Source organism: Ambystoma mexicanum, chromosome 1q (genome assembly GCF_040938575.1).
Source record: "Ambystoma mexicanum isolate Mex_15411 chromosome 1q, UKY_AmexF1_1, whole genome shotgun sequence".
NCBI lineage: Eukaryota > Metazoa > Chordata > Amphibia > Caudata > Ambystomatidae > Ambystoma > Ambystoma mexicanum.
The window spans coordinates 1110646992-1110670948 of NC_090922.1; the positions used below are offsets into that span (position 1 = coordinate 1110646992).

General features: G+C 43.3%; 1 protein-coding gene across 1 annotated transcript in view; it reads left to right on the forward strand.

Annotated features, from left to right (window-relative positions):
• Positions 1-1833: 1833 nt before the first annotated feature.
• LOC138542396 (retinol dehydrogenase 8-like) overlaps positions 1834-23957 on the forward strand; it is a 224178-nt gene continuing 202054 nt past the window's right edge. The window contains exon 1 of the mRNA XM_069641833.1: positions 1834-2086. Coding sequence (XP_069497934.1) covers positions 1906-2086 — 181 coding nt within the window. The 5' untranslated portion in view covers positions 1834-1905. The remainder of the gene's footprint in view (positions 2087-23957) is intronic.

Sequence of the window (23957 nt, forward strand, 5' to 3'; positions counted from 1 at the left end):
CGAGTATCGAGGAATGTCCATCCTGTTGTATTATGTGAACCCCACTTGCAGTAATTCTCATTATTATGGGATGAAATACCTCCTGATCATTGGAGGTAGTTCCCCATGTTTCCGGATACTGCACAGGCAAATCTGTGCACCCCTTAAATGGAGGAGTGCACTTGCGTATCTCCTTCACTTACAGACCAAAATGATGCGGGGGACCTATCCCCTATTATGCAAAGAGATGCACAATGCGCATAACCCTACAGCGATGTGTGCATAAGGCTGCTAGCGTCATATTAAGGCGCCTAGCTAGGTACAAGTTGCTTTCCTAGTGCAACGCGGTCCAACTTATACCCATATGGAAGCCGTGCTGAACTAAGCTCACTGCTTGCCTGCCTTATAATATATGAGAACCCTGAGCTGACTTGCATTATTCTCTTTGCTTATGGCAGAGAGTACTTTATTCCTCAGAATATATGGTCAAACACTGTCATCCCCTTTAATACCCGGGGTCATTCCGGGTTCGGTGCATTTTCTTTGCAAAATACCGGCGGGTGAAGTTACCACCTTCACCAGTGGTATTTCAGAAAATCCGCCCAATTCAGAGTTTACCGCTGGTATTTCTGTTATACCTCTGCAGGTGTTTCAGAAATGCCACCTCCTCCGGTGGTAATCTTAAACATTTATTTTTCTGCAATTTCCATCTTCAGTGTGGAAATGGATAATGCGCAGTAGTGGTTGCTTCTGTGCGTGCTTTTATGCAGAAAAGGGTCCATCCCAACCTTTTAATGCATTATATGGGTGAGGCATGAGAGTGGGGCATTGGAGATCCCCACCTGCGCTGTCCACCTCCAAGGTGGAGGTAAAAATAGGCGGCTTTTAGCAGAAACGCTGCCTAAAATACCACCAGGACTTATCCTTGGTGTATCACCAGTGGCATTTGACCAAACCCTGACTTGGGGACATGGTCACATCTGCGTCATTTCCAAAATACCGCCGATTTTGCCATTACCACGGAGGTCTACATGTGCCCCTTAATCTAGTATACGAGATCTTCCAGTTGTTGATCTATATATAATCTACGTCTAATCTGTTTGAATAAACAAAATACACCAATAGTAGAAGTGTAGTTCAGTGCTGCAGTGACAGCTGTACTTCTGTTCTGTGCTGGCTCAAGCAGAAGCCGGGAGGATAGCTCAGTGGCAACGTGCTCGCCTTGGAAACAAGACGACACGAAGCAACAAAGGTTCGATCCCCGGGTGCGCATTATAAATACGGAACTAAAACAAAAAAAAAATGTAGCTTCGCAACTCAAATGGAATAAATGATGGTTACAAGTCAGTAGTGATGTCCCAAAGACCCTGCAGTGATATCTACAGCCTTGCAGACTACCATGTTACAGGCGCATGCCTTTCTGCAAAACTAATCCCAGCAGGTGCTATAAAAGAGCAGCTGGGCGTCGCCTATATGTGTTTGTGTTAAAACTCCACGTTACAGGTTTGAAGGCGAACTCAGCCTTTCATCCATCGCAGGCAGAGCCATTGCGTGCCATTTAAATGTTACTGTCTCATCACCTGTTGTTCGCAATACTTCAAAGTGACCAAGGGGCTGGTAGGAAACGCCAGATACACGCCACGCACGTTCCCTCATTAATTCGGGTTTCATCTTAATAAACGTCCACTCAATTGGCAGCAGGCTAGCATCGGAATCAATCGGGGGCGCGAGGGGGTGGGGTCAGTCTGGACCGGCCTCCCCCTCCCAGATTACGCCATCATGCTGTTGCCTAATTGTCGCCCTCCCCGCCAGAATGGGGCTAATCCCCCTGTAATCACGCGTGCCATATGTAGCGGCGTATTCTTAGACGCGCTGACTCGGCACACAGGCAGCTAAAGCCCTGCCCGGTTAAGTTGGGGGGGTTCAATGGTCCCGAGCCGCCACTTCCGCCGCTGCTTGGGGACTGCACTCCTTCTTCCCCTGCGGAGACAGCTCTCTGAAGCGGGGACCATGGCTCAGAAAACCGTCCTCGTCACGGGCTGCTCCTCTGGCATCGGCCTGGCCATCGCCACCCAACTGGCCCACGACGAAGCCAAGCGATTTAAAGGTACGTCGTGCCTGCCCCCACACCTGCAAGTCGAGAGAAAGGGCCGGGGACGGAGCCTGGGTGAGAAAGTACCTTTTATGATGTACTTAATGGGTCAATACCGAAAGGACGGTTCTGCTGCGCCCCAGTGGTATATGATTGTGCAGCCGAGATTACCGCTCTGCCTGGCTCGGACTGGCCCATAGGACAATGCGCGAAGTGCCACAACATGCAGCTACTGTGGGCCAAGGTGGGCCAGTTTGAGGAGTTTATTGCACCGTGCAGCCCGTAGCAAATGACACTGAACACCTGTGCTTTGCAATGCACTATTTGCCATTTGCGATCGGGGGCCAATGGTTTTTCTTTGACTAAACGTTGGGCCTGATTCATGGAAGTGTTTTATAATGGCACAATCACATAGGAAAACGTTCCATGAATCAGGCCCTTTATGTCTCAGATACTGGGTCCTGGTGGTACATTTTGTGGAACACATATTGTCCATCTACAGAGAAATGACCACCTACACTGGAAAACAAAACAAACAAAAAAGGCAGGCCTCCGAACCCGTCCCCACCAAAAAACGCCATGAAAAATTACTTGAGTATTAGACTCACAGCAGAAGCTGTTTTCGGATCGAAACTTTTTTTAAGATCAGCTGAAAGCTGATTTTACTTTTGAAGTCCTATTTTACTGTACTATGGAATACTGGCGGTAATTCATATCCCATTGGCGATAATTTACTATATGTGCGGTAATTTAGCACGGTTTTACCTGCCGAGCAGATTTGTGAGTCATACAGAATTTTCCTCTGTAATCGGAGGTATTTTATCCTTACGCTGTGCTGGATTCGCGTGTAGCACATTTTCTTACATAATGTTTAATTAAAAAAAGGAACAGATTTTTACTTTTTATGCACATTAATGTCATCAACCTTAACATTCATATAAAATAACAATAAACTGCTTTAAAAAATCACAACAAACGACCCTGAGTGATCAAGCAATGTCAAGTCACATTCACAGAAACAGCCTACAAAGTTTATGCGAAGTGAAGTTAAGGAATGCATTAGATAAAATGGCAAATCTCCATGATTATAAGAGCAGATTTGGGAGACGGATTTTTGCAAATAGCATCTCTGTCCAAATGAACCGGTGCGGCACAAAGGGGGGGCTAAGCAAGGGATTCAAAGTGGGTCCAGACTGGGCCCAATGTAGCTGTTAATGCAGGATTTTTTTAATGTAATCTTTCCAAACACAAATCTTGCAAATACATTTTATTTTTCTTAACGTGTTAATCTGGTTACAATAAATCCCATTAACACCAAAGACACTATCAAACGACATCTTAAAAACAATGTATAATAGACTTAAAAACACCTTATAAAAGAAACACATCATGCAAATCACATGAATCACACAATTCTTAAAACAAAAAACACATTCTTCACGAGCTGAAACGAATCACCTTTCTCGTACATTGATTAAAATACAAACTGATTTCATGCCAAGAGGCGATTATTCCATATCTTTCAAACCATCTGAAATCAAAGTCTCATGACTCATACTTTGAGTATAATCCACATCAGATGCGAACAGACACAATGGGCCTCATTATGAGTCATCCGGTCGGGAAACAACGGTGGTGGTAAGTCCAACGCCACCGTTGTTTCCAGACCGGCTGATTCCGAGTCCTGCAGGCGGAAGGTGTCACTCCCGCCAGGTCTGACCTGGCGGGAGTAACACCACCCGCCTCCAGTCGGACATGGAAACACCGGCTCTGTCATAGACGGAACCGGTGTTTCCATTCTGCCTCCAGAATTACCGGGTCACTGGGGTTGTAATTCCCCGTGATTCCGGCAATCACAGAGGTGGAATGGAATTACCGGTCCGGTGGCAGCCTGCCGGTTTTTCCGGCACGGCTACTGCCGGACTCATAATGAGGCCCAATGTACTCTAAAGTTCAAGACTGCATTTTCACCAGAGTATGTATAAGCCCATGTCTGGTCAGACTGCAGAAAGTCAATATTCAGATAGCCCACATAGTTTTTCTTATATACCTCTGTCAATATGTGGCATACTGTTAATAAGTGACACAAGGTCTCCGCCTCTCTCTTGTGGATCATGCATGTTCTCTGACATAGAGTAATTTGAACCCATGCACCCAGTCAGGCCATGGTAGGAAGTTGTTCCAGACAGAGTTGTAGTAGGAACCTTCTGGTGTTCACATTATTAATTTTCGTTGAATAAATACAAGATGCATTGATCCTGATGCTCTGTCTGACATAGTTACTCATATTAGTCGTTTGACCCAATAAGCACATGTTACTGTCCCTATGCCATACCTGTGACTTCTCTTTTAATGTCGAGCCAAAGTGGATGTCAATAAAGAACTTCCGGACTACATTTGTCCATAATTATATTGCTCTGGGAGGACTCTCTTTCACAATGCGTTTACGAAATATCGAGTATACGGAATATTCCTTCTCCTCAACAGACAATATTTTCAACATTAAGATACCTCCTGCAATTTTCGAGAGTTATCATAGAGGTTAATCCCAATTGACACTGAATTGCCTCAATCGGTGTGGCCTGGGATAAGCCCAATGTGGGACGATAGAGTCTGCCTTCGAATTTAGACAGCAATTTGGTCTCTTGTTTGGTAAAAACGTGGAAACCGCCGGGAAGAATACTGGACGTATACACCGTTAAGTGTCCCTCAATAGAATGAATACCCCGATGAGATCTAAACCTTTTAAAGGCCGAATTTGTCTTTTGAATCTTTCCCATTATAGTAGTGGCTAATGTATCTCTACTTAATGTATTTGTCATGGGGACCTCCAAATAGATATGCTTCCTATCCTGTTCAATGGGTTTGCCATTCAGCTTCCATGCATATTCAGGATTTTCCTTTCACTAGCATGGATGACCAGGATTTTTGTCTTAGCACAATTAATTACTAGACCATTTCTACTGCATGTTTCCGTAATGCTACAAGACTGCGCTGTTACCCAACCTTGGTGCGGTCTAACAAGACCATATTGTGACCAAAGGCTTGGCTCCAACGCAAGGAAGAAAATTCTTCCAACTGGCCAAAGCTTTTCCCATATCAGCCAAATATAAGTTAAGCAGGACTGGTGCCATCGTAGAGCCCTGTTGTGATTGGTGTTCATCACCGGACTTGAAGAACCTTCCGGATTTGTCCTTATTTGGACTGTGGTGTTGGTGTAAAGAGATTTGATGAAGTAAACTATCATGGGATGTAATCCCCATCTCATCCAAAGTATTTCTATCCACAGTGTCAAAAGCCCCGCTGTAGTCAACATAACAGATATACAGCGGTGCATCTTTCACGGGCATTTTGAACCAGGAAGGCAATGGTCCAAAGATTAACCAGGGTACCAGAACCCTTCCTGAAACCAGTTTATTGTATTCCTAAAATGGCCATCTCTTTGATCCAGCGGTTCACCTTTTTTAATAGGAATAAGCCCAAAATCTTGCCCATGGTGTCAATCATAGCTTAGAGCCGGTAATTTACTGGCTCATCATGACTGCCCTTTTTAAAGATAGGGATGAGCATCGATGTAGACCAACTACTCGGAGTCTCCCCAGTAGTCAAAATAGTTCTAAACATCCTGTGGAAGCCCACAATGCCCATTTCCTTGGGTTGCTTTTAATTACTGTTTGCCAACCCATCAGGGTTTGGAACGGCAACCCACAAGTAGCACTGGTGGGTTACCGCCAAACTCGTTAGGAGGTCCATTGTCTTAGCTGTAGTTTTATTCTTACTTCTAATCTGTCCTTAACGCAGTCTACGTTTACCTCGCAGGCTACCAGGCATATTACAAAGATGTCCCCTCCTCATGTCCGTGGTTCCTAGATCTTGTCTAGCACTGCTGTTGTTAGCAACCAGCGGCATTTCCACTTTTTGTGGAGAGCTCGTAGCTTGAATACTTATCATAGATGTCTCTTCTAATGTGTCTATCGACTGACTTTCTTTTGCCTCTTGCATCTCCTTATCCCCCTCTGCTCTCAAGCACAGTGCTCACCAAACATAGCAATCCTTCTTTGATTGTGTGTTGTTCTCTATGCAGAGTATTACATAGGGCGAACCGAGATTTTAACGTAATCAGCACTTCTGATTCAGCAGAATCATCTTTCTCAGAAGATTCCGATGAGGAAATAGACGAGCTGTATGCTGGTGAGGTTGTACATACACGTTCTGCTATCCGCGCCAAATCTAGAGATTTTGAGAGGTTTTCTAGTATCGAAGTGGTGGTGGGGGGTAGAGGCTCCTCCTCATTCCTAGGCGGCCGCTCTGTTTCTGGTGCGTGGGAGGAGTCTTGTTGCAGACCTAGGCATACATTGAGGAGCGAGCTGTGATTTTTAGGCTCCACACTCACTCCATCCAGTTGACTTGTATCTTGATTTTCAGCAAAGTATGCCCGATCCTCCCATGGGTGTAATTTTAGGGGGGGGGCAGGGGTGTTTGTCGCCCCCAACTTTCATGTAACACCATTTTGTCCCCATTCATTTGGCCGAGGCACCTTTTCTTCAGATGTCATGTCCCCACAACATTTTCAACAGTGTTACTCGACTGGATCCTCTATAGTCCTTTTGTTAGATTTGTTATTCTCCTGTGTTTTTAGATGGGCAGTCATTAGGCCCTTATTTTCTTTAAGTACTCGGACTTCCTTGAAGGCAGCCGTGCTATTAAGCCAGCAGTTGTAACTATTGACTTACCTGCCTGTTTTCTCTCTTAATGTTTCTTAATTATCTTCTTGGTGGTTAATGCCCTGTTCTAGGTAACTCGAGTGTTGTCATGCAGTTCATGTTGTTTACATGCTAAAGGCATGCTTTAAAAATTGTAATCTTAGTTGTTACTATTTAGGACAGACACAATAGTTTAGTTGAGGGATTTAATGATCACCAAAATGTTCGTGTTTAAGTCCCTCTCTAAGAAGGATTTATGTTATTTATTTTTTGTCTGTCTTCGAGTGGGAGGCAATAAAAGATGTGTTCATACGAGAAAGAGGGGGTGATGTACTGTTTCCCAGAACAAATGAATGCAGCCTTGTCGAAAGAGGGACGTTTCGCAGTTCAGTGCTTGTTATGCGCCGATGCAAGACAATTAGGTCAGTGAATGAACACTCTTCCCTCAGTCGTCATTAGCCGGGGACACGCATCGTTGCTTTAATGAAAGCAGGGTTTTCCCCTGCAGTTTATTAAAGTTTAAACAGTTGTGGGGTCGATAAATGCTCTCCTCAGATTAAAAAAAAAACTGTGCACAAATCAGTTTATTTTATATACCGGGTGCTTTGCCATTTCGACTGCGAGAAATTCAAACGTCAGTTTCAATTAACAAAGAAACCTCTTCCTGAAAGACTGGCGCTCGCAGCACGGCCCCCGCTAATTGCGTATCTGCTGTGGGCTCGACAAGGAGCAATGCAGGACCCTTCCGGCGTGCCCTCCTTCCACGTCAGGGTTCACACGGTGAAACATCTCAAGCCACACCCCAACACAGCGCACTCTGGGGCTGTGTCTATAAATCATTGTTGGGTTGGTGGGGGTAGACACACAATTAGGGGGGCCCAGACCAAACAAACACACACGCACCCTTATATTCATTGCATCGAACACATGATGTGCCACTAAAGAATGCAATATATAATTTATTCAGTGGTAGAAGTGTACCGAAAAAAGTAGTGGCACTGGGTCTTGGAAGATGGTAGGCGGAAGCATAGTGCAACATGTAACAACGCGTTGCAATAGTCGAAGTGACTAGTAACCAAGGCTCCTATTACAACTGTACACTTGCGCAGGGACATGAATGTACACATACTATAATGAATGGTGAATATGGTTGTAAAAAGTAGAGGAATGGTAAACATTAAAAAATAAAAGTAGTGGAACACCGCTCCCGACCATTCCCGCTCACTTCGATCACTGAATATATTTCATTTTTAAGCACAGAAAGATGAAGCGTCACAGGCGGTTCTGCCATAGGAGAGTCTGAGGTGTGTATTATATAAGGGGTTCCTAAACCTAGAACAGAGGAGAATTGCCTGTCATTTCAGTGCTGGACGGCCCCTGTGGGTGGGACCAGACTGATATGCAAATTACATTTCTCCTCTATGAAGGATGCACTGAGCTAAAACGAGGCTGTAGACCCTCCTGAGTGGGGTGCACCCCACAGAACAGGTTATTTGAACCATGTTCGTCCTTAGTAGAGGGGCTCCCACACTTGTGTAAAGTTCCTAAAACTAGGCTTGTTGGTAGGGTTGCTAAAGACTTCTAGTTCTGTGTTAAGGAAGTTTTAATCCCCATTTTTGGAGTCTGTAGAATCCCATGGGGCTTTTTGCAAATTTACTGTGAGCACTAATACATCTTCTGTAACTCCACTTATACGCTAGAGGTAAGTCCTCTATTTCACCTTCAAACTCAGAATTTAGCTCTGCGGTAAAGCTGGTGGCAATTTGTGAAACTGCCAAAAAATGGCGGTAAGAATATACCACACTGCCAAAACTCGTAATGAGGTCCCCTGGTCTTAAGAAACATTGTATCTTGCAAGTTATCTGCACCAGATCAGTTGTCGCCCATTCTTCCACAAAAAACAGAATCCTACTCACCATTTTATTTCATTTTGCATAATGTAGGCTGAGACCAGCACCCAGAGGACATGTGGTTTGCGGGAGTGCTTTATACATGTCTATCCTACTTACGTACTATTCTAACTATATGTGGAGAAAAACTAAAACCTTTATGAATGTGGCTTTTTGTAAAGTGCACACTATCAACGGAAGCACTGCCAGGTGTTCCCAATTTTGGCATGGAAGGACTTTTGTGTTAAATGGTTTCCCCAGGATTACAATTTGGTCAAGCAGTGAAGTTGGGATTTTGCCCAGCACCAGTATTCCAGATAGTGTAGGATACTGCGGCTAGTGCACTACAGTAACACATGTTTTGTTGCAACACTGGACACAATATGGTCCTTAATGTGCACACACAAACCAGGTTGTTTCAGATAAAAAGGTGTACTTTTTTAAAAATTTGTTTATGATTGTATAACAACCTTTACAAAATAGAACCTTTAAAAATAAATGGTTAAACTTCTTATCACAAAGTTCATCCAATATTGTAAAATTCGGTTAGTCCACGGAAACAGAATAAAAAAAGTAGGAAGAAAAAAGAAATGAGAAAAATAGAAGAAATCGAGAATCAACCAAATCAGACGAGTTAAAAACGAGAATCTATGTGTACTGTTTCCAAACCGCGATAGGTTCCCTGCTTCCAGGAGTTTCTATGGCCTTTTAGATAAGACCGCAGTTTCCAGATCCACATTCTAGGAATACTGTTCCTTCAGCTAATGAAGTTTAAAATACTTTTTTCCCATCATTATGAGGACACACTGTGCTGTGACTTCTCTTATGCCTCATTTCACATTGCACCGTCTGAGGAAGAAGTATGTGGGACTTCAAAAGCTAATGCTTTGTCCATCTCTGCATGGTATTGTCAGGTAGTCCAATAAAAGTTACCAAAACCTGTATCTCAAGTGATTTTAAAACTGGGCTTCCACTGCATTGAACATTTTCTTTGCACTTCAGAGGGAGAAGAAATAAATCAGGAAGAGACAATGTGGTCTCTCAGGGGCTATAGCCTCTGGGCAGTACTCTAGAACAGCAGAGACATTGAGGGTAGCCAAATCTGCTTTGAGTGGCCCACTTGGTTCAGTGCAGTCCTGGATTCCAGGTAGCTGAGGCAGTGGTGGAGACACAGACTTGAGGCCAAACACACTGATGATGGCGTGTGGGATTGTATGAGCCACCTGCAAGGGTGTGGGCCACAGCAGGTACAGCAGAGGCCCTGGGCCGCAGGGACAGCGGTACAACTGTGAAGGTGTAGACCTGGGAAGCACAGAGGAGCAGCAGTTGTGCCAGCTCTGTGTGCATGATCGCCCGGGGGAGGTTCGCTTACCCGCCGTTATGCAGGGTGGGGAAGGCGTTGCAACACTAGCGGGCTGGGGAGAACTGGTCCCTGGGTGCATAATCGCATAATACCATGTAGGACTCACCCCACACTTAAAGGTAAACTGCGGTGAGGGGTGTGGAGGCTGCTCTACAGGCATGGTATGCTTAGGTAAGTCCTTGGCCCCAGGAGGTAGAAGTGGCATGCTCAATGAGATCCCAGTGTTCTGAACGGATGCATTCTAAGCTTCTTGTTAATGGTACTTGTGACACCTTCCAGCACACATGACTGGGGGGGCTTAGAGATGGTGTCCTCGTAGGGCTGGCACCACCCCACGCATGAGCAGTGATGTGGTGTTCGCGGCACCTGCCCCCTCATGGTGATGAGTGGGAGACGCAGAGCACCATGGGCTGGCACAACAGCATGCCGGTATTGTAGCGAAAGAGCAAAACCTGGTGTTGGGGAGGAAAGAGTGGGACCAGCTTAATGCACACAACAAAGTGTCAACTGACGAGACTCGCAAAGGGACACAGAGAGGCCTCCCAGCCTGAGTATTGGGTGTGGCCATCCGGCAAGGAGGTGCTGGTATTATAGTAACATGCTAGGGCAGTGTTGAAGGGAGGCGCCTGTTACTATACAAGCAGTATAGTAACAGGCGCCTCCCTTCAACACTGCCCTAGCATGCTGTGGCTGCTATTGGTAGGACTGTTGGTCTAATGTCAAGTTTGATAAAGTTTTGCCATGGAATGTTTATTTAAGTCATGTTTTGTTATGTTTTTGTTTGTCCCTTTAGGAGGGAATGACATGGTGCGACTGGGCTTGTGGGTTTGTTACAGTGGGTAAGGAAGGCACATTAAGAGATCTATCTGGATCACCTGGTTTCCCAGGATCTCACCTAGAGATATAACCAAAGGGGAGGAGACATAATCAGCTACAGGGATGCTGTTATCAAGACACCTTCAAGCAGGGCATGTCAAGGGATCCTGATCGAGACTGCACTTGCGCGTTCTCAGTGTCACTGGGCCTAGTAAGATCAGTGTTTTTGTTCTCCCTGGATCCCCTCCCCTCCCTTGTCGCGCTCTGAAACACTTGTGTATGAGCGGGATACAAATAAAATATCAATATCAATAGTGGCTCTGTGCCCCTTTGCCATTCCTGTCTTCGAGGCATCAACCGGACCATGGCAGAGGGAGCAAAGTAGCATGTCTTACCAGCTTGATATGGTGTTAAGGTTTGTGGGAAAGTCACGAGAACCCTGTGAGTAACTGCATGCTCGCCCATGAACCGGTCTGATGGGCATGGATATTTACTCTCGAACAGCATTGCTGTGTGTTGCACATACATTCTGTGTTGACAATAGAGATCTCCTCAGTGGATTTAAAAATCTAAATTAGTGCTGTGAGCTGTATTTCACAGTAGGTGGAATATGTTACACTACTCGGGGGCATAAGGAGTGTAATGGTCAGGGGACACAGGATGGCAGCCCACTCCTGTTACCTCATGCTTTCTTTGCATGTTGCCTAGTTTACATGCCTACTCTTTCAACTCGTCTGGGCAGTGGATCAATATGGCTTGTCCGCCCCCCTCCCCTGGCCTGGTGGCATGTGCCTACCCAGGCCAGTTGAAAAACACCATGGGCTACACCAGGATTAATTGTGCTCTTAATGGACTTAACAAACAAAGAGAAGGACAGAACATTGCTGCTTAAAACATGAAGTGCTTGAAAACGAAACGCGACATTCCTATGAATTGACATGGCACGGAAACAGCCCTTCTGGGTTTTTGGGACGACACTTGGTGGATCGAGGAATTGAGTCCTCTTGGTAATGTAAGATCTTTGATGCCTTTGATAGAGTGTGCCTTTCTGCCCTTCTCCAAGTTTCATCATAGACCATTAATCCCTCTCTTACTTCTGTTTATTTGTTGACATCTTTTCTGATTGACAGGTCACAGACAGTCAGGATGCTGGGCTCTTTTTGCTCCTCAACCACAGACGTTATTTGTGGAGTGCCTCAGGACTCTTCTCTCTCTCCTGTTCTCTTCAACATTGACCTGACCCCTCTCTTCTGCTAGTGAAAAAGATATCCTGTGAAGTAACAATCAGATGATATAAGTGGAGATTGCAGAGGATGAACCTGGGTGACCTTACACCACTATCAGACTGCTTAAAAGGGACCACACATCTGGCGCTAGACAGTGTTACACTAGCTAACTGTCTCTGAACGAATACAATTTAAACTGGCCTGTTTGGTGTTCAAACGCTTGCTCAACACGGCCCGCTCCTTACTCCCCGTTCTGGTCCAGTATACCCCCTTTGGCCTCCTTAGAAGCTTGTCACGTCTGCTATTGAATATCCTGCAGTTCCTCTGTCTGAGGTTGGCGCTTTGCGGTGTAAGCTGTAAAGATATGGAATGGCCTCCCTGGCCAGATTCAGAATTTAAAGTCTCTGCCTACTTTTCGGAATCAACTTTTCCCTTCCACTAGCAGTTTGATGACCAGTGCACGGAGATCTTTGTTAGGTTTGGTGCGCAACAGAAGGTATCAGGTAATAAAATCACGGCAAAAATGTTGCTGGTAAAAAATAATCACGGCAAAAATACTGTGGTTTGACCCGGTAAAGGTGTACCCCATTATACTATTAAATGGTATAAAGGGTCCGGGGTTGCAGGGATGTCCCCTGCATCATTTACATGATTGTAGCACAAAAAACCACAGCATTTTTGCCGCAATATTTTGTATTCACTGGCATTTTTATCGCAATTTTAAGACTTGGAACCCAACAGAAATGTGTTTAATCTATAAATTATTCAACGATTCATTGACGGCACGAGCTCCATAACAGATCCATAACCTAATCAAATAATTTATAGTAAACGGCGACTACAAGAGCTAAATAAAAGTCTACATATATCAACCCGACTTTTCGGACATAATGCCACCGGTCATTCATTAGGAAGTAGACGATTTGTACACATACTTTATAGATGGGAGATTGCCAACTCTCAAGGGCGCACCTTGGGCTTAACGGCGCCCTTGCTAGAGACTGTTACAAGATTGGAAGCAATGTGTGTGCAAGGATAGAAATCTCCATTGGTATAGTACCAGTGTACTCCCCTCCTCCACAGCCCTATTCCCATCATCATCAATCATAATCACATGTCCTTTGCGGATCTATGTGATTTTGTCAAACCCAAAAATACAGAATGAAATTTTAATGAACCGAAAATACCGAATTATTTTGAGGGAGGCCCAAACCCCTATTTCTCCATGTTTAATACCCAACCCCCCCACCAGATGTAACCCCTTACCCCAACCCATATATTTTTTAATAAAAAAAAGAATAATCAATATTTTGTATTCGTTAAGATGTTATTCTCTATTTTTTATTAGGTAGAATCTCTCGATACTGTCCTTAGCTTGCACAGTATCCCCTTACTTGCCTAATGTCTCTCACACCACACAATCCAACGAAAGCGTTACAGTTACCTGCACTTTTGTTGCAATGGGTTTAATTTTAGACCAGCATTGACCAAGGCAATCATTTTGTCTGTTGTTTGGTGAGTTCATGCTCATCAAATCCATTAGGCAGGTGGGATAGATTTCGAGGGGAAGGGAAGCTAAGTGGAACGAGTGCTCAGGAGGTTTGATTTAAATGTATATCTATTGGTCGGAATCAAGTTCCAGCATTATATATCACATGACAAAGTTTGTAAGATGTTCCAAACGAACATGTGGCAGATAACAATGTTATGTGACACTGGCCAAGACGCTGTGGGCAGCAAATGTTTGATTTAACACTGTACACGGGTCAGTGGCATTTATGGGTTTGATGGATATGTATAGTACTGAATAGGTCATGCAAGACGCCAAAGAGACACGCCACCTTAATAATGATGCAAAAAACAATTATAAATATAAATAATTCACCTTGTTGAACCTCAGTTATAGCCACTGTTTACAACATATTGGGTTCAATTTACGGTAGGTATGTTTCAGGATGAATTCACAGTGAGTTCAGTAACGCTTTCTATTTCCCCTCAGTATTCTTTATAATTTGTTGTAATACTTCTTGCTGCTCAGTGCCAGCCCAGGAGTTCATCTCGCTGAAGCAATGCGTTATATTCAGGGCCTTGTTGCCTGACAGAGTTTATCTATTGCAATTTTCGCTATCAGGCGTCCTAAACGGATAAATGCATACATCATTTTTTCTTTTTTTAGCATAGATCGCAATATGCAAGACAGTGCTAATTTGTTGAGAAGACCATACCGTGCTCAAAAAGTATTGCAGGAAAATGCCTGTAGACAATGTTGTCAGACTTAGACCTTGATGTAGCAATGAAAAGTCACTTATATGTTGATACCCCACAGAGTTGCAGAATAATTCATCTGTGTGCTTGGGGTGTGCTCACTCTTGTGCTGTGGTTCTTAACATAAGTGGTACTTCATGTGCCAACATGTTTCATTCCAAAGGGGCATTCAAGGAACTTCGTCAAAGGGCAGGCAATTTGTATTATACAGGAACTCTACAGGATGAATAGCAGATAGTTGGGGATAAGTGATGTAGGGGTATGGGTGTAATTTAACAAAAGACATAATAGTAGGACGCCTATCTCCTACCTGCCAGACATAAATTCTGTTTCCAATTCATTTAAAGAATGCCCAACCTGTATAAATCAGGGGGTAAACAGTGCTCCTGTAGTTCCTCAAAGATACATTTACTGAGGAAATGAAATACCTGTGTTCAGTAAGACAACACACCAGAAATATGTCTCTTTACACGGAAATTATTTACTTAGATCAGGCAATTGTAAAATCTGAGACACAGTGTATTCCTGACCTCTAGTGGGTAAAGTTGTGACGTGGAGGTAGACTTCATTCCTGACAACATTTGTAAATGCCTGCCAGCAAATGAAGTTACAATTGTATCTAAAATGATTAATTCCACAGTAAAGTGTTCCTGACATTGTCTAAAGACAAAATAGGGTGAAAACACCAAAGGGACTCTTACCTAGTTTCTCCTGTCTTTTGGTAACCACGTATGTCGGAAATGTTGATGGAGCACAGCCATTGTGTGTGATACAATCTAGCTATATATATATATAATATGCTTAGGTATGTTTCTATACTCAGCTGATTCAATTTATCAGTGTTAGGTTGCCCTCTGCTGTCCAATTGGCAAAGTGCATCCACTTCAACAACAGCTACCATTTCAACAAACAGAATGAGCACGGTTCTACGCGGTCACCTTCACCTTCCACTATCGCAAACATTCGCACCACTTCAACAAACAGAATGAGCACAGCTCTACGTGGTCTCCTTCCCCTTGCACTATCGCATACATTTGGAAGTTACTTCGTTCTGCCCCCACTTCTCTTCACACAGGGCACAGTGGTTCCACTGTTAAAGAACAGTTAATTACCATCTCAATGTTTCAGTTTCTAAAGAGGCTGTAGGACGAAAGCCGCCTCATGTGCTAAAAGTAGGTACTGCAATTATGCTACTACGCAATTGTATGCCATCACAGGCACTCTGCAATACAATTATGTGCCTACAAAGACACATCATAGAGGCTTGTGTGATCGATGGAACTTAGATACTGTTTTTATAACCTGCATACCTCTCATTCCATCTGATGCATTAAGCCTTTTCAAGAAATCGCTGGTAATTCCGATATTTAAGAAGGGGGACCAAAGTGACCATATGAATTACCGACTGAAATTGACCTTCAAGATATTCCAGAACGGCGTATGTTAAGCTAGGAAAAGCTAGTGTGTATATAAAGCTGAAAAATGTAAGCGAAAGCGGGGATGAGCCTTCGATGATATCAGCACGTCATTGTGACGCCATGACGTATACGTTTCTGTCACCGCAGGTTGTTTACCTACCCTACCATGGGTGATCAAAAAAAGTGGTCAAAATACATGGTCGCTTCATCTTGTTGTTAATCGGAAAATGTAAATAATGAGCAGGATGGAAGGCTCATTGGCACTTATTCTCCATTGATGGAAATTTGGAAAAGCCATGTAATCCCTACTCGGATACATTGGAAATTGAAAATATCGGGTTCGTAAGAGCTAAATATAAATGGAGTGTATCTATTCAGTAGCATGAAATGGGGGTGCAAGTGGAAAGTGAAACATTTCTTTGCAGGAGTGCAAAAAGGCCTAGGCATATGCCCCACCAACTATCCAAACTATCATTAAGCCCAAAGACATTTAGTAAGAAAAATTCTTCTTCATTTGGCTTCTAAACGCATTTGTTCAGCTCTTGCCTTGTCATAATGTATAATTTTCTTGCGAATAGTCCACCTTATGTCATTTTCAGTGTGTGCTTTTTCAACATAGTGGTGGACCATTGGTGCTGTAAGGATTTTATTCTGTATGCAGCTACGCTGTTCACATATGCACGCTTTTGCGTGTCACCTGAACAGATGGAAAAAACAGTGGCCTAAGAAAAAGGTTATGTTATAATCGTTTCAGTCGACACTCACCTGATTTTTCCTTCTTTCGTTTGTAATGCCCTCATAGGGTAGGACATAGGAAGTGTCTTTTCTATCAATACCCTGATGCATGTGGCACATTAGCAGAAACACAGCCCTAAGAAAATCAGTATCGCCCGTTTCATTATTTGTTCTCCCCAAATATTCCTTGTTACCAAGTGGAAAAATAATGTCCCCCGTTTTTTGGAATCATCGTGCGGGACAGCAGCTATACTGGCGATGTGAACTGCTTGGTCCAATATCACTCCCTCATTGTCCTACACCCTTGTGCCGTTATGATACCTAGCACCATTCTATCTTGGAGAGTCCTTTGCTTTATCTCAGTGTTGCTCCTTCGGTCTCTTTGTTAATACCTCGCATTCATCAGTATTTCTACAACAGCTTGGAGCCTTTTCCCCGCTGCTCCATCTCTTGCTGTCCCATACATTGTAAATAAGGTGTCAAAGAGACTCTCCTTTTCAGTAAATATCCCACACCTTTGTACAGTGTCCTTCGCACGTTCCTTTATAATTATTGTTTTCTCACAATCCTGTACATATCCCACCACCCGACCTTTGATATTAAATTCAGAGGTAAAACAAAAATAAAAAGGCTGATGTAGCTTTTTACTCTAATGTTCTGCAGCCGTGGCACACCCCAATCTTTAGTAGCATTAGAAAACATCAACAGTTTTGTCAAATGACCAAAAAAATCATCCAATCCCCAAAGGAAGTGCTAAAAACAATGTGATACAGAGCATGTACCGGCATTGTTACACATACCCAACAATTCGTCATGTCCGTTTCGCCTGCTACCGTCATACCTACCTTATGGACTATATTAGAATTATCTACCACCTGGTGGAGGATAGTCTTTTCTTTTCACTCCTCCAAGCCAGCTGCCACATCCCTCCACCATACAACCCATCCCTATACACAACAGCATCTGCAACACAAACAGCCATTACTGCCTGTTATCGTATTATGTTTTATCTCACGTGTACGTCAACATGTTCCTGTTCCTTTTCTTTCTTCACCCTCTTCTGTTGATGGATGTGTTTGAGTGCTAACCCTGGGCCGTGCTATTGGTCAATACTATAAATCGGCTCGCTCACCCTCTCTGCTATAATGCAGAACTCTTTGCACTTGTGGTTGCTTTTTCTTCTTTCCTCATTTCTTAGCATCACAATATCTCCTACACTGGACTGGAGTGCTTTCACATTTCTGTTGTACACCTTCTGTGCTTTCAGATCATGTTCTGCTTGGTTGTCAAATATTTGTTTCCTAATCAAGTGTAACCCTGTCACCAATTCACTTATGTAAGTCCCCTGGTGTTAGTGGCAGCAACATGTTCTTTTGAGGATAAGATGTTTCTTCGACAGTCGTTTTTTCGACGGGTGTTTTCACGAAAACATTTTGCCAAAAAAAATCATCAACATTTTGGGGGGTGGGAAAGGGAACAGTTAAAAATAGGTGGGAGAAGAGGAGGGCTTTATAAGGGAATCCCACAAAAAAAATAATACAAAAACTTTGATTACTTTTCTCCCCAATATATTTTCGTAAAAACACCCGCTGTAAAAATGACTGTCGATGATATGACATAGAAGCCTTTTGAGCTGGGCATTTCTCATGCAACCAGCACTTCATGTGGGGCATATCCACAAGCTGTATGTTTTCCTGATCATATCGTAGAGCCTCTAGTATGAATGGGAGATCTATATCCCACGTTGGTCCTTCACCTTGGATGTGTTTTAATAGTTTCTTCTTCAGTTCTTGGTTTAATCTTTCCACCACCGCTGCAGATTGTGGGTTATAAGGAACGTAGAATTTCTTCATTTCTCATCGTTTCACACAGTGGTTGTGTGGTAGTCACCCCACTTTTTAATTTGCACTACTGTCACTTTTCCAGCATGCGACACACTCTTCGAAGTGACTTTGCCAGTCCTTTCTCTTCATTGGCCACCACCCAACTGTGCTCGTTTGGAGAGATGAGCTTCCATCGCAGTAGAATATAGGGCCTTCTGGTGGTTCATCCTGTTGGCATGCCCTGAATACATTGTACAGCCTTTTTTTTTAAATTTCAATGTTACAAATGTGCGGTTCTCCTACTGCCACCCCTCTATTCTTTGCTCACATCACCCCGATATATTTTGGGAGACAGTAATACTTGTATTGGTGCATTGGTTGTCTTGACAATGCACTCATTTCTTCCCACCAAGTATCTTAATGTGTTCCCCCTCAATAAATTGTGCACACTGGTCTCTCACACATTGGGCCTCATTACAAGCCAGCCGGTCCGGGAACAACGGTGGCGGTAAATCCGCCGCCACTGTTGTTTCCGGACCGGCTGATTCCGAGTCCTGCAGGCGGGAGGTGTCGCTCTCGCCAGGTTTGGCTGATGTTCTTTACCTAATGAGTCCCTCAGCAGCTTTGCTGGATTTCTAGGGTTTATTTCTTTCACCTGGTAAGAGTGTGAGCCTTTACCCACTCTTATATGTGTTTTGCTGTGTGTGTTTTCACTTTTTGTGTGATCCTGGGCACTGGAGCCTCACCTACTCCATGTGCACCACTTTTTGTGTGTATTACACAGCACCTTCAGTGCAATGACACATGGTTGTCTTTGAGACTTCCCACTGACTCCATTTTTCTGGGGTTGACTACTGTCCCCCAGAAACAGGTAAAGTTGCCATTAACTTTATATAGTCACTTTAAACCAAAGACCCATCTTACATGGAGTATTGTAAAGGGTTAACTCTTATCCCTTTTTGTCTGTGCCTCTTGGGGAATTGTTTCACTCCCTTAACATTAAGACTTGGCTGGTGGCAGTGGTATCAACCCTAACTTTTCTACCGCGATTATCTTATATAAATGTGGTAGTGTTTCAGGCTATTATATTAGCCTCGAACATAAACCCGCTTGGCCAAATACATTTTATTTTGGTTCCGGCTGGGTTTATTCGCCATTTCTTTTTGTTAAAGTCTTTCTCGTGTTTTTCTCTGTGCGCCAAACTGGGGATGACTCCTTTGTTCACTGTCTTTTCACAGGTTTCTGCACAGAAGCCCTCCTTAAGGCGCTTGATAGTCTAGGTGGGCAGGATGTGAGGGAGGGATCTTTGGACCCCCTGCCATGGGTTCCCTTGGTAACCCAAGTTGCACTCTTGTCTGATTGGCTAAGGGGACTGGCCTTGCCAGGCCAGCCACCCTGCTGTGTGATTGACAGCCAGGCTGTATGAATGGGGGAAAACTGCATAAAAAACAGGTCTCTGGGACTGGAAAGACAGAGTTACCACTGGAACGAAAGAACCAACGAGGAACTGGAATAAGAGGACCCCTACCACGACTGAACCGCCCTGTGAAGCCCTGCTGCAGGTCTGAATCGCCAGAATCCGACGACAGAGAAGATCCTCCAGGAAACTTCTTCCTTTGAGCTGGTGGGACCAACCAGTTCGCCCAAACTACAAGCCAGGACCCCTCCTCTGGTCGAATTTGCTGTACAGAGCTACAGTGGGCCGGATAGCCAGGAAGGTCGGACCCTGCTTGGGTTTTAAGGAGTGCACCTTTTATTCGTTGTTTTGCTCTGCTGCTGACTTCTTCCCATGGTGGCGCAGGACCCTCCAGTCTTCCTATTTCTGATCAGTCCGACAGTCCCTGCAGGAAGCGTGAGCCTGCAGGAACAGCCAGGAACGTCCGCCTCAGCTACAGCTCCCTCTCCGTTTTAAGGTACTGTGAAAATCCGGTTGTCCGTTTCGGTCAGCCGCGGTGAAAGTGTTTGAAATCTTTCTCCAATCCGAGGGCTTGTCCTTCTCTTCTCTTTGAACTAACTTTTCTACCAACCAACCTCGTCCACGAAATACTCTCAACTGTGTGATCTTGAGCAAAAGACTTTTGACCCATTGACTTTGGCCCTAAGCCTTTACTAGCTGATCTCGACACTGTAGTCTCTCTTGTTCAGTTGCCCTGAGTACTTACCTTTTAGTTTTGCCTCATTTCTAATAACTTTGTCTTTCCCTCCCTTTTAAATTGCTGGAGTGCCATTTTGCTCCCCCTTCATTTTGTGAGCTTAACTTGTCTGGAATTTAAGGGAAGTGGTGTGGTGTATTTATGATTGTGATTTTATAACTTTCTTAGAAAGGTGAACTGTTAAACAACTGCTGAGTAAATAAATATATATTCTTTTACTTAGAAACCTTGAGTCAGTGTTTGCCTGAATCATAGTAATTGCTGTCCTTTGTGTAACTATCTTGTACTGCTCACTTACTCTTGAGATAAGTCTGGCTGCTCTGCTACTGCTACCACTATAACTGTGTAGTACAGGCTTGTACCAAAGGTGAAATTGTACTGTCACTTGTAGTCTTAATTGTGTGTAGTGTTCCCAAAGGGTACTGCATATAATTCTGCTTAACACTGGTGTACAGCGGTGAGGATAAAAGTGCTGATATTACCTTGGATCAACTAACCACAAGGCTAACATCACTAAAAAGCAATATTAATCATGTCTGATATGGAAAGCCACAGTCAGGAGACCCTCCTGAGTTACACTGCTGATTATTTAAGAAACATGTGTAAAGAAAGGAAACTCTCTGCCAAAGGCAAAAAGATTGAATTCGTGGAAACGTTGTTAAAGACCCAAAGTCTAGGGAGTGGGTCTGAAATACCTGACTCTCTAGCAATGTGGAAAGTATTGAGGAGGATGCTATGTCTATTAATGATGAGTTGGAAGAGGAAGATGTGTCTCTTAATGTAGGCCTCCCTGGCCCCTTGCCTGCTCAGCAACCTCAACCCTACAGGTCCTACACTCAGTCCTGAATTCATTGCTCTAGAGAAAATGAGGCTTGGACTGGAATTCAAACGTTTAAATGCTCGAACTGAACAAAAACACCAAGAACTTAAGCTCGGAGAAATGGAGTGGAATCATGAACTTGAAATTAAAAGATTGTCTCTTGAAAATGCTTCTCTCCCAGAGACTTCTAGGTCTTCCAGTCCTAAGAGATCCCGTATGCCTAAAGAAATTGTTGGTATGTATGAGGTTAAGCTTCATATTCCACAAACCTTTTGAAATGTTCATATATTGTTCCTGGGAAAGTGGTCAGAATTTTACCAAAAAGTTTAAGTAACGCCACGTACCATTACAGTTCAATGATATCAGGCCCAGGTCATACCTTATTGCTACTACACATAAAGAATTGGGTAAGCATGGTTTTATGGTTTTGTTCGAAAGCTCTTATGATGATTTTATCTGGTTAATGCTTTTATGGATATCATGATGTAATTTGTTGTGTTTTTATGGTATCCTATCCCTTACCGAAATACACTTTATTTAACATTGTAATTTCAAGACTCTTCTCCATAACATGGCTCTAATATCTGAAATTTAAATAACTACAATCATACAGTTCAACTCCATACGTTAGCTTTGGAACAATCTTACCCTTCAAACTTTAATGCTGGCAAGATTGAGCACCAACCATATTCCGCATCGATTTTACCAACTGGTTACACAGCCCCTTTGCTTTTTCATTTAAGAATCCCCTAATAGCACTCTTTTTCTAAAAATCGGGAACCCCAGATAGACAAAATATAACAAATCTAGTTTATCAAACCCCATCTGAAAATAAAATTTGTATTAGACCTTCTTAAAGTGCAGTGCATTACATTGTTTTTTCTAGTATTGATCTTTAAGAAATTCTGAGATGCATATAAAGTAAAATCTGCGATTAACCGCTGAAGCCCAACAGGGGTTAAATCAAATAATAAAAAATCATCGGCATAAGATAACCATATTAGCTTCTGATTATCCAAATTCGGTGATGCCAATGCTGCCTTTCCAGAGAATCACCTACGTATGAAACCTATTAGTTGAATAGAAAGGGAGCTAATAAGCATCCCTGTCTAACACCTGTAAGAGTCTGGATCTCTCTTGATAAACCACCCTGATTGTTCAATCTAACCCTCACCTTAGAGTTTGTGTAGAATGGAATTTGTGGGGTCAGTAGTCTCCAATTATCTTGTTTTTTCCACAGAAGATTCCTGTTTACCTTATCAAAGGTTTGTGTCAAAGCAACAGAGACAACAAACAGGGAATCTACTCTTTTGGTCTTAACTAAATTCTGAGCCAATCTCAAAAGAGTGCCATTAACAGACATATAATGCTTCTTGCAAAACCCTGTTGGCCATTTCTGAAGTCACCCTGTTGCCAAAGACCATGCCACAATATGTTCCAGCAGCAAAGCCGCAAATTAGAGTCTGCATCTAAAATCGCTATTGGTCTTCAGTTCCTAGGGTCAGTGCGGAAACCTCTTTTAAAAATTGAAACCACAAAATCGGTTTGCCAAGACTTCGGTGAGGCGACAATTTGCTTAAAGTAAATTGTTAAAATGCATGACCACAAAAGAGGACTATCTCTAAAAATCACATTCGATAAGTTGTTGGGGCCTGGCGCTCTCGAGGAGCTACTTCTAGTGGCATTATAAATCATGTCTTGATCAATATCAAGACTCCATCTCGAGAGCTTGATTCCTTCTAAAAATTCCCCATTATAGGCCTCTTCATTAATTTGCCCAAAAGTTGAGGTAAGATGTTTCCCCCCCCCAAACGCTTTCAGCAACAGGTCGACCTGGTCACTCCCACAGTTATTAAGCATTTTCCAAAATGAGGAGGAATCTCTTCTACAAAACTGATCTAAAATTGCTTCGGGATCCATTTGTAATTGATGTGCTTTATAGCTACGAATCCCGTTACGATATGTTTGTTTTACTTTCTTAATTTCCTGAAACCCTAGGCATCTGTGTCCCCCTTATTTAGTAATGATTGCTCTAATTTCTGCTCTGGTTTTACGCTTTTCTAATATCACTTGACAGTCAAAGTGATGTCAATGTTTAGGTCTGGAAGATGTACACACCAGACCCTTCAGATGTTCATTAATGAAATAGTCAAATGTCATTAGATTAAACATGTCAAGTTTCAAATCCAGTGCAGTGGAGTGCATGGAATCCTTCACATTGTTGTTGAACAACACCTTATGTTTTGTCCACACAATACAATTTCCACTTTGCGTTGCATACCGTCCCTTAGTCATCTAATTTTTTCTATGGTCCATCAAAATATCAAAATTGGCAGACACCATGTGATGCTCACTCCAGTCACACATCCTAACCATGAAATTGCATGCAACGGCTAAACAGAACGTCATTAGTAAACACGTAATTCAAAGACGCACTCTTACCTCCCCTAGACCAGGTAGAATTACTCACAATGTCCCCATGGGCAGCTTCATTAAGACAATGAAGACCTAGTTATTCCATGCATGTTAACCATTTGGAGCCATTCTTATATTTAGTAGCTTGACCCCAATTACCCAATTGTCTCCCCGCAGGGGCAACTCATCACAAGTCGAGTTTAAATCACCTCCCAAAAGGATTTTTCAGCCAAGACATTATGTATGCCGACAGATTGTCC